The 12,348-nt window shown below is 39.8% G+C and overlaps 1 protein-coding gene across 1 annotated transcript in view; it reads left to right on the plus strand.

Annotated features, from left to right (window-relative positions):
- The window catches only part of pappa2 (pappalysin 2), a 96,774-nt gene that overhangs the window by 16,797 nt on the left and 67,629 nt on the right, over positions 1–12,348 (plus strand). The window contains exons 5-8 of the mRNA XM_030073611.1: positions 3,797–3,945; positions 6,526–6,665; positions 8,317–8,470; positions 9,384–9,576. Of these exons, the coding sequence (XP_029929471.1) occupies positions 3,797–3,945; positions 6,526–6,665; positions 8,317–8,470; positions 9,384–9,576 (636 nt within the window). The remainder of the gene's footprint in view (positions 1–3,796; positions 3,946–6,525; positions 6,666–8,316; positions 8,471–9,383; positions 9,577–12,348) is intronic.

Genomic DNA, 12,348 nt, shown 5'->3' on the forward strand with positions numbered 1-12,348 from the left:
ATATGTAGTGAGTATTTCTGGACTTTCTGCGTGTTAATAGTGAGTGACTCGTCAACACCAATATTCAGAATGGAGGCACATCTACAATTTTGGTCACAGAGTTTGTGCTGACTGTGCTGTTGATTCACACAGTGTTTGACTTGCCTAAAAATGGGAATTTTGTCAATTCATAACCAGCGGGTTTTCACTTTAAGCATCCAGAGCCATTTATTTTTTGCCAGGTTGGCCATAGACTTGCATTGAAGCATCCTCTGAGTCTCAGAAGTGGAAGAGTCAACTCATTAGTGGTCGACTTTCCGTCAGTAGTGATTACACAGTCCCGGGTGATGGATACTGCATGCAGCCTTAGCTGACCTCGGCTCCAGTAATGTAGGGAGAGCTGGGTTTCCCTAAAGCATCTTAAATCTTAAACCTTATTTAACCAGGCAAAGTGCCTAGGAAAACACATTCTTATTTACAACAAATGCACTCACGAAATGATTGCATGAGGAGGGAGGGATTCACACATGCAGGGCACTTGGCCGCGAAGCAGCACTTCAGTTCAGAGGTGGAGTGCCTTGCTTAAGGGTACACTGACAGTGGTGGATGGGAGGATGGGGGTTACTCCTTGCATCCACCAAGCAGATTTTCCCCCAGCTGGTTCAGGGACTTAAAGCAGCAGTCTTTGGGTCACAATCTCACCTGTTTATCCTTCAGGCTATTGGCACCAAGTGAACAGCACCGGGCCAAACCTGAAGAGACTTTTTAATGAGCAATTATACGAATTATATGTCTGGTGAACAAACAGTGCACTTAAAGTTGTTGAGGCAAAGACTGAAGCATGGTTTAGTAATATGAATAAACTAAGCCCCACAGCTGAACTTGATCAATCACATAAAGTTTAACTCCCTCCTTAAGAAATATAACAACGCAAAACATAGCATCAAAATACACTTGGAGTGACTGAGGTAAAGACTGACGTATGGTTAAGTCATTTGAACAAACTTAGCTCCACAGCTGAACTTGATCAGTCACGTAAAACCCTCAACTCCCTGCTTAAGAAATACAACATGAAACAATAAACCATAATCATATCAATTAAAAACACTTAAACCCAAAGATTTTTCTCTTTGAGATGAAAGGAAACAATCCCTCACAAACAACATTATCTATGATTCATCCGAAGTGAAATCTAGTTGTTTGTATTTTTATGAATAAGCATTAAGGAACTTCTTTGACCTAATGCTACAGTGAAGTGCCAGTGGAAGGCTTGGCAGTGTATTTATTTGTACAACAATATCCTGTACATAAAGCAGATGCAAGGACACACACGTACTGTAGGTGCACACATACATAGACACACTAACACACTTGCACACATGCAGATACACACTTGCAGACGTTTTCTTTTTTTTTTCCTCATCTAAGAGTGGTTACGCTCCAGAAAACCGTAGGTGGTTCAACTAATAGCCCGCACTGTGTGGCATGCAAGAGTCGGCCAGCCAGTGAGACCCCACTGTAAGTCTCCCAGACCCAGTAAGGCCCGACGATGATAGGTGCAAAAGCTTTCCAGCTATGAAAGCAAGGGAGAAAAATGACATGTGACATCTCCCCAGCCAAGGAAAAACAAAGTCGGCTTCACACATCAAAGTGCCCCCAGGGCAATTTATCACAGTCACAGAGGAGAGGAGGAGGGAGGAGGGGAAAGGCGGTTTCAGGTACCCTGACCAATTCAAACAATTATAATTTGGAGGTTACATGTGGCATAGAGATGGATGTTGATGGACAGAGGCGAACTCTGTTTCACAGAGGGCTTGACCTGTACTGAGGGTACATAATCTTAAGACCACCCTCGTAATGCTTTGTAATGTGTCTTTGAGCTGAATCTATGTTTTTCTAAAGAATATCACTGGACAGCAGACACAGAAATCATCCCTGGGTTCCTGCTACATCACTGACTCTAGTGCTCTGTGCCAGGCCTTTTCAAACTCTTTCATCCTCTGCACCCCCAAGTTGACTTACAGCAACCAGGACCCACATTTGAACTGATTTTGCTCTGTAGGGCCCAAAAACATTTAAATATATAATTTTGGTAGTCATTTTAGTAATTATAAATATACTTTTCAAAAAATGTTTTTTGCTAATTTTATTTTTCCCCCTAATATTCTGTTATTTTTCTTTACTATGTTCACTATATTTCAGTAATTCAGTAATTTTTTTTCTTTTCTTTTCTTTTCTTTTCTTTTTGCTTATTTGGCAATCTCCTTTTTTCCGATGTTTTTCAAAAAGTTAATTTGTTTAGATGTCATACGTTAATACCGACAGATTGTGTTGAGATTATCCCAGAAGGAAAAAAATGTTAAAATGATCCCTCATACATTTTCAGCATTCAAATAATTCATAAATAATAAAATCATAGTGAAATTAAACTCTTTGTTATTTTGCTGAGGACCGCCTGGAAGCCCCTCAAGGACTCCCGGCGGCCCGCGGACTTCACTTTGAAAACCACTGCTCTATGCCACCACCTAGCGTGTGTGTTGAGTGATAATAAGTGACTGGCATTATCCAAGTAAGAGGACTGATTGTTTTAACAATAAAAAAATATGAGTGTTTTTTATACTGTATGGCCTGTGGATTCATGCATTTAAAATGTGCAATATTAGCTCAGTATGACTTAAATAGCCAGGCTTATTTTTGGAAGTATTTTAGGTGAGGAAGAAAGTACTCATCCATTGTGTAGTGGTTGTTAGTTGTACACTGTCTCCCTCTATGTCCACTGCCAATGGAAACAGGGAAAATCAGTATTGTGTTTTTATATCACAAATTTGTCAATTTGTGCCAGTTTTATCTCTTTCTTACACATGTAATTTGAGATTAGTTACCGTGTGGCTTTAGAGGTGCTGAAAGCTCTTATTCTCTCAGTTTTGTTAACGTCAGTCTTCTACCATCACTGAACCTAGCCGATGTTGGCGTTGGAAGTGTAAGCATGGAAACCAGATCGAATGACCAACTAGGGACACATGGATGATTTTTGGTTGTACATTATCAGCATGTAAGAGGGTCAGTGGGCCAATTTCACCAAAAAAAACCTTCTTTAATCCAGTTGGTTTTGGATTTGGATTTTAATAAGTGAAATTCACAAGGAATCAGAGCTTTCACCTGGATTTACCTGGCCCACCTCTTTCCCTGGGAAATAGCACATGGTCCTAATATTTTGCACACCGAGTGTATTTATTGTTTATTGCTCCATTTAACAAGATTCCAACAGAGAAATGGTTTAGGTATCTAAGGAAGGAATGTAAGGTGAAAACTGCAGCACTGCCACAGTGTTTAGTTACCACTAATGGTAACTAAACAAACAAACAAAAAATGAACATTTACTTATGTCCCGTTTACTGTCATGGATGATTTAATCATTCATTTATTAATTTAACTGTTTATTTATTTACTTATTCTATTATATGTGTCATTATATTAGCATAATTTCATACAATAAAATGGATAGAACAAATAAATGTAATTTAAAACAAAATAAAATGACTAGACCAGAAAACCCTCAGGGGCTGCTCATGTGGTTCCCCAAAATAATCAGAATATAGACAATTAAAACAACATAAAAAAGAAAAATGAAAACAAAAATGCAAACTGTTTGTGCATCATTTGATATGTTTTTTTTTTCATCATGACCATTAGCCTCATGGTCAGACGAGTGACAACAGATACATGTCTCAAACTGATCCTTAACTGTTACACGGCTACACGAATATGCCTTCAGGGCCATAATATAAGTTTTTTTCCCCCATGTTCATTTCTGCAGGGCCTACATGAGCGTGAAGGAGCTGAAAGAGGAGTTGCGTCTGAGCGGCACTGACACGCTTAATGTTTTCTTTGCCAATAACTCGGTGCGTGAGGAGCTGGCAGGCGCTGCAACCTGGCCGTGGGCAAAGGAAGCTCTTAGCCACCAAGGTGAGCTGATGTACAGTACATCCAGGCTATAAAAGCTTTAGTCACGCCGTCCACTTCTCTGGACTCTCTGTCTTTTTTCTCCCTCTCTGTCGGCTTGTTTTGATCTTTATTCCTTCATCCTCAGCTTTTTTCCCCCCTTCACTTCTTCATTCTCTCTGTGTTTCTATTTTTTTCCTCTCCTCCCGCCCTTACTTGTCAGTTCCCGTGCCTTGTCGTCCATTGTTTTCTGCTTTGGCTGTATCCAGACTAGATGGGCAGAGTGTTTGGAGTGGGCAGAGATTTCCCGGCACATTGCCTCTTTCCTCTTCCAATCATTAGGCCCTTTTCCACTGGAAAAGACCAATCAACCCAACAACAACCAAACAAACAAGAGGCAGAGAGGGCCTGGCGCCCTTGTTGCCACCCATCCTTGCTTGCCAGCTGATCATTCTTTCTCTTTTTTTTTTTCAGCACCACTTTTGCCCAGTCCATTTTTTATTCTGTTCTTGTGCCAGCAGAAAGTGAGAGGGTATGAGAGCAGGAGACATATGCACATCTGTATCTGTAGTCTTTGCCCTCTGGTGTCTGGCTTGCGCAAAGAGTTGTGCACGCATATTAGGAGAGGGCTATTTTCCTGGTGGTTTGGGAAACACTGCATTGGCTCTATTTTAGCTGGGAAACCCTTATTAAGAGAGTGAAAAAAGAATGTAGGAGAAAGAGTTCCCTTCAGTGTGCATTTGTCTTCTGCCTCTCCATCAATAAGGCTTGTGCAACACTATATTGCCATCAGCAGCAAAATGATAACATCACTGCTGTCTCCAGATTGACTATAAAGAAATTTAACATATGCCATTTGTATGGATTCTTACATCCAAGGCATCTTTAACCCTGGCATACTGAAAAAATATCCCCTCAATGGTTCATTTAGTTTTGTATTAAATCTTAAAAACCTTAAAAACAGAAAAATCCTTAAAAACTCAACTATTCCATTTGTTTAAAGTGTAGTTGAACTTTTTCAGAACTTTTATTTTAAGAAACAAGGGCGAATATCTGATCCAGAAAAGATCCGATCACAGCACAAGGATCAAGAATATGAATGGGATTGGAAACTGCACTGCATTAAGAACAAGTTTTTTAAGACTCACTAGATGAAATGACTCGTCCAGATGGATTTTTTTTTTTTTTTCACAGCATGTTAGTGCTATGCTCTGCCTGCTGGGCTTCACTGGACTATTGAGGAAAATTGGTTAACGTCCTCTTAGACAGCCATGTCGTTTTTATGTTGTACAACGGGTTTTGAATGGCTTTCATGGGTCTCTTGGGGTCAGGAAAATTATTCACCTCATAAAGGCACATTCAGTGTTTCCATTCAAATAAAAAAAAAAAAAAAAAAAAAAAAAAAACAAGGCCCTTAGTGCACATGCCCACCCAGCATTGCCTGGCCTCCGACTATCCACACGATGCTGGGAGAAAGAAATTAGGTTTTTACATGATGTCAAGCAGCTATTGGGCGGCATAATCAAAAGCTTACATCCCAAAATGCTGTGAATATCGGTTTTCGAGGAAAAAAAATCCTTGATGGTGAAACAAACAAACAAACAGATGATTGTATGATTTAAATTGTTATTGTTTCGTATGTAGCAGAACTCAAGGTAATTAATATCACTACTGATATTCAATAGGGAGTTTTACTCTCATGCCACTAATTACCAATTGTTCAAAAGGATCTTTTTTTTGCTCTTATTTTATTAAATCGGATGCTAAGCCAATTGTCTTTCACATGGCATTTGTTTTAGTCGCCGTGCATCTGTCCCTGTTTAAAAAGAGCTAGTGGATGACAGGCCGCCTCCGGAGGCTCCTTCGTTTAATGTCTTCACATTTAATGTCTTCATTGTTCACTGTCTTCACCACTGAACACACTGTTTCTAATTAGCAAACCAATAACTGTCATGTCCATTCCAGATTGTGTACCGTCAGTATCCTGCAGAACACTTGCATTTCCACAAAACTCACTCTTTAGGAATTCAGAAAAAAATGAGTTGATTTTTAAAATTGCCTGCCTTGCATTCTTGACATTTTGCAATAGATTTTCAGTGGCTTGGACTGGCACCAAGGTAGAAGCTTTTTTCTCTTTTTTTTTTTTTTATATATGTGGGAGACACGTTAACTGTCAATTACTGAGAAAACAAGGCAAAATAATAGATGCAAGGTTTCTGTAAAACACTGCACACCCATAGCCAACTTCCCATTTCGCCTTTTCCTGTTTTTTGGTTTGAAGTGTTAAACGTTTACTTCATTCCTAATTGGTTATAAATGTCACAGTGCTTAGGCTTTTTACTGCGGTGGTCTGTTTCTCTTTTGTAAATGCCAGCATGCTATTATGGCAGAGCGCTAAATGTGTTTGAATACTGGCTAAAGCAGCCACTATAGCTACATAGACAGGGAAGGCAGAAAGATCACAAAACATTTTTTTCCTGCAATTTCCATCACTCCTCAGTCACTTAAAATACACATACTGTGACTAACTACCAAGAGACAAAGACTGGAGCGTGCATTTGAATAATAACTTAGACTCTGAGCTCTGTGTCTCCTTTTCCCCAGGCGGGATGGTGCTGAACCCCTCTTACTTTGGTACGGCCGGTCACAACAACACCATGATCCATGAGATGGGCCACATCTTTGGACTGTACCATGTTTTCAAGGGGGTGAGCGAGCGTGACTCGTGTGATGACCCGTGTCAGGTAGGACTGTGAGGATGTCGTCAGCTTTTTGTTCAGTGTGACCTGCATCACCACTCGTGAAACAGTAAATATAAAAAATAAAGCAAAAAATCTAGAAAGCTGCAGTTTGGGATCAAACAAGTGAAGAAAGTGCTTTTTGGAGGGAGGGAAGATGAGATCACAATGATTCACAATGATTTAACAGACTAGAAAAAACTGAGAGTTTTCAGTCAAAGAGGAATTGCTTTAACTTGGGACAGCCAGCTGATCTTGTGAGTTCATTCTCTTTTGAGTCACGAAACCACCCGGCCACGTTCCAACGAAACGTTATTGGATGCTGCGAAACGGGCGGAGAAAGTTTGGGTGTGGTTTAAGTGATGACGACAGTGAAAGGCTACAGTGCACTGAATGGAAAACAGAAAAAATGTAGACTTCAGAAATCCCAGAACAAGCTAATGAAGTGCTTTAAATGCGTCCAATGAGGACACATTTAGAACCATTTCATTATGAGAAACTTGGATGACTGAATGTGCAAGACAGTCTTTGATACAGTACTGTGTATGGCACATACAATTTTACATGGGGTTGCCCCTTGGTACCTCAAAAAGATTTTACAATCATTACGAATATTAACAATTATTCTACAAGGGGGGGAGAGGGAGGAGGGGCTTCTGATTTAGTCCATCCTAGGTTTAAAAGCAACATTGTCAAAAACCCTTTTTTTATATATTTAGCAGAAAGTCTTTGAAAATGTTTGCCAAGAAATCTTTAGTTAAATGACAGCCTATATAGTTTTAAAACAGCAAATAAAAAGTGGCTTAGAAATTCAGGGAATGGAAACTTTGAAGTGTAATGCTCATGTGATGTAATGCTGATCTACATAACACTGGACTGTGTGTGTATTTTTGCTCCTAAGTATTTGTGATTTGAAAAAAAAAGTGATAGTCAAATAAATTCATTCATTCATGTAGATTGTCCTCACAAAAAATGGTAAGAATCATGTACTAAAATGCTAAAAAGCCAGCAAAATGCTCACTCGTATGCATCATTATGGTCACTGCTGTCTGTTTGGCTTCAGTGGTCTCATACTATACTGTTAGTTTGTCTGACTTCTGATTGGATGATAGGCAGATGGTTTATCCAATCACAAATTACATATACTTAAAAACACCTATTGCTGCTACCCTTTTCTAAACAATATGCAGTCGAATGCCTTACAATACAAAATGGTCTAATGATTACCTCTAAAGTGTTATTTTATCACCAGTAATTGATTTATGACCATGGTAGTTGTCACTTTTTTCAGATGGTACTTACAAATGTCTTTTGTGTAATGAAAAACAAATACAAATCCCAACCCTTCACTTAATTAAAGTGTTGCCACTGATGGATTAGCTCCTGCAAATGACAATGGAGAAGCCAGAGTGAAATCTTCTCACAAAAAGTTGCTATTGCATATTGCATATTATCACTCAGATGGTCATCAAAAAGGGGAGGACCTATCTGAGCTGCAACACAACGGTTACTGCTACTCAGAAACTTCTAAAAAACATCTTCTTTTTCTTTTCGTCATACATATAACAGGCATTCTCAGACACACCTACCTGAAATGAGCTCTCCTCTGAGTTTGTCTGTGTTAATTTAATAATAGCTGTGTCACGCCTAATATCAGGAGACCACCCCGTCCATGGAGACAGGTGATTTGTGTGCCGACACCGCCCCGACACCCAAGTCCAAAGTCTGCCACGACCCTGGAACCGTCAACGACACGTGTGGAGTGACCATGTACCAGGACACGCCTTACAACAACTATATGAGCTATACAGGTACAGGCCATGAGTGTTATTTATTTTGCTGAACTGTAATTAACATCAAGCATTAGTTCAAACATATAAAGTCCTATGATCCAGGGGCCAAGTTAAAAGTGACTCTGCTCCTAACTCGACACAGCACTTTATTGGTGACAATTAAAAAATGAAATGTGAAGACAAACACTCAGCCCTTCGACACAGCTTGTGTTTAATGGTTTCACTAAGCCCTTGAAAACAGGGACATGTGTGAGAAGCTTTTATTAAACTGATTTACATTAGGTGTTTCAGAGGCCTAATACATCAGACGGAAATCCCTGGGATAATAAGACTTTGCACTAATGATGCACAGCCCTCCTTGATTATATTTGCAGTCTGCAGTAGTCAGGAGCTCATATTTTGCTAGATGAAATCAAGGAGCTTGCATAGATCTGAGTGTGGTGAAGGCTTTTTCCACATCTAGAGTAACAACAATAAAAACCTTTTTAAGGTTTTATAAAACAATGATAAAACCAGCAGTTTCAAAGGCGCAAGTATTCAGCTTGTCATCCTGCTGAAAACCAGAGAAACAAGGGAAAAATTAGCCTCTGCCTACTATTATTTGATTATTTCACATTCCATATTCAGCATCTGACAACGGATGCTGTGTTGTAGTCATTTACTTAAGACAAGCTGCTCCTCTGTCATTAAATTTGCTCTTCCTTTGCTGCTCAGAGGACTGGAGAGAACTGTTCAGGCCATTTTTCTTCCAAAACTACGGCCTATATTTTTATCCTGAGTACTGCCTGATAATAGCACTTTTAACATTCACTGAGGACCCAGCAAGTTGCTTTTTCAGGCCATTACCTCACCTCCTTTACTCCCAGTGTTAGTGTTTGAACCTGATTTCTGTTGATCAACTGAGCGTTTTCCCCTTGTTACACCTCAACAGATGACAACTGCACCAACCATTTCACACCCAACCAAGTGGCGCGGATGCACTGTTACGTTGACCTGGTCTACCAGAACTGGCTGACGGACAGCCAACCTGCTCCCATCCCTCTGGCTCCCATAGTGACCAGTCAGAGCTCAGATTCTGTCTCCATCTATTGGCTGCCACCTGTAAGGGGACCGCTTCACCCAAGGTACGATGTCTGGCTTTTCTTTTTTACTGTCATTTGAATTATTTCTCAGTTAAAGGAATACACCGAGCTTTGTGGTTAGCTTATCTGTTAACATCTGAAGTGATACACACTCAGATGATGAATGAGTGCATTGTACTTTGGACAAAATATTTTATTCCTCAACTCCTCACTGACTTGGGATCTAGTAATTAGCCCCATCATTAAGGATATTCCAAATGGTTTAGAAATTCATCTTTGCTGCTATCCTCCCTGTAAATCTTCCTCTATACAGTCAGAAATATGTTATAAATACCTTGTTACATAGTATATTCTCCAAGCAGCAATAGGTTTTAAATCTTTGCCTAACATTTGTTTGGTGTTAGCCTATGAAGACAGCTTTGTTTGAGTTGTACGATAAATACAATTCACCCTACAGACATAAGCACCCTATCTGCTGTCACATAAAATGTGATTATAAAGACAAAGGAGGAGATTTCTGCCTTTAAAAGGCACATCTCTTCACAGGGAAGAAAGGGGACTGGATGTGTGTCTTACTCTGCTTTAATCTTTCTCCTGAATCGTGTTTGTGCAGGTTGCCATGGAATTTTCATTCCGGGATAATACATTTTCACTCACAGCCTTTCTTTGTCTGTTTTGCACACAATCATCAGCTAGATCTTTGGGAAGGCTCATTAGGGGCTGACATTTGCTTAGATGAGCCACACATTAATCTAAACTTTGTGAAGTGTTTCTGTGTGGATAAAATATGAGCCCTGGAATAATTTAAACACGGGGGAAGGGAATCCTGTGCGGGAGGAGCACTGATGCCATGTTTCCAAACATCTTTTCAGTATGGAGCGTGCGAGGACTTTCTGGTTCACATGACACAGTTCACCAGACAATCATTCCTATACAAATGCTGTTTCAATAATTCACTGTTATCAATCAGTCGGCTTACAATGTAGGGCCCTGCAGCCTGACGGGCCCCGAGGAAGAATGCCTGGCTGTGGTTGTGTTGGGCATTTAATTATTTGTTTGTTTGTTAATTTGTTTTTTACATGATTGCCCCCATACACTATAATATTAAGGGTTAATATATGAATCTCTTCTTTAGCAATCTGTCTCTCTGTGTGTTTGTGTCTGTGTGTCTGTACGTGATCATATCCAAAATGCTATTACTAGTTTATCAGAAATCAAATATGTAAATATCTTATGAAAGCTCCAGTACTCATCCTTACACTATCGCCACAGACATCAGACATCAGGTGGGTGGAGTCATGTGCTTCCAGAAGGTGGGTGTAATGGTCATTGTAGACGATGAGCAATTGATGCGCCTAACTGATTGATTTTCAATGACAGGCAAGCAAGCAGGCATAGGGATAAACTTGAATTAAAATTCTGACTGCTCACAATGTAGTCACGACTGGTCCAAATGATGTTGTACATACCTGTAGTGTTAATTTTGGGTAGTCAGACTTAGTTAGTTGCTAAAATGGCTTGCCATATCTGCCCCATGCTTGATCTCCTGGAGTTTTGTACTGGTTCACATACACACCAATGCAGGAACAGAAAGTGTTTAGTTTCAGTGATTTACAGTAAAGTACTAAAGTAACACACTTACCAAGTAAGATTGCTTACCATTTAGTTTTGCAGCTGCTATAAATAAAAATAAATAAATAAATTCTTGGGCTGCTCTCACTCAACATAGCATGCTGATCTACCATGGACACTGTCCATGTTCTCTACACTTAATGGATTTCATTGGAAATAAGTCATGTGACTTTATTGCGATATCCTGATGAATATTGGTACTGTATGCCCTTTTGCATATTGGATTTTCAGTTTATCAAATAAAATCAATCAGTCAATCAACAGGTAAGTTTATCTGGTGGCCAATCTTCCCAAAACTTGGTGTTCATATTTAAAGCAACATAAAAATCATTATCCTTAACTATAGTGATGGGTGTGCTGACAGGAAAGCATCCTGTTTTTAGAAGGGAATTATTCATGCTCAGAAATGGTTTAGTGGTTACGCCTCCTGCTTCTGGATACTTGTCCTGCAGGCCAGGGATGGAGCCTTGATCAGAGCGTTTCCTCCTGTGCCTCTGCTCTCCGTCTCCTCCAGCCCTCCTGCTGCCTCAGTTGAGAGTAAAAGACTAAAGTGATCTGATGAACCTACACTTGTCAGGGGGTCCAGCGCTGTCATTGTCACCAGTTGCTGTTCAGCTCTGGTCCCACTGTGAAGTAAGGTGACCAGATGTTTTGGGAGCAAACCCTGTCACATTTGTGATTTGCTGACAAATATTACACACAATAGACATATTCCAGAACGGGACAGAAATTATATGCCCCCTCAAATGCTTGTGAGCATTTGACCCGAAGTTTATTTTTTAATATTTACACTGTAAATTTAATTTTCCTGTAAATAGTACATTTTGCTCATTTTTATTTATTTATTTATTTTTTTCTTGAAATTTTTTGCTAATATTCCAGTCATTTTTTGCTCATTTGCTTATTGTCTTTTTTGCCATGTTTGGAACAAAATCGAATGAACTTGTTTGACGTCATCCCGGCATCAATGATCTGATGTGTAACTTGTCCACAATCTGCAAATCAAGGATCTGTCAGCCACTTTTGCGGTAGCCAGTTACGAACAAAAAGGGAACTTTACATTTCCCATAGCAGAATTCCTGTGGCCTTGAGATAAAAACTTATCACAAGACGTCCGTGGTAGTATCAGTGCCGTCTGGAGAAGGGGGCACAGCGTCAGATCAGGATGTCTGGTCACCCTGC

Source organism: Myripristis murdjan, chromosome 17 (genome assembly GCF_902150065.1).
Source record: "Myripristis murdjan chromosome 17, fMyrMur1.1, whole genome shotgun sequence".
Taxonomy (NCBI): Eukaryota; Metazoa; Chordata; class Actinopteri; order Holocentriformes; family Holocentridae; genus Myripristis; species Myripristis murdjan.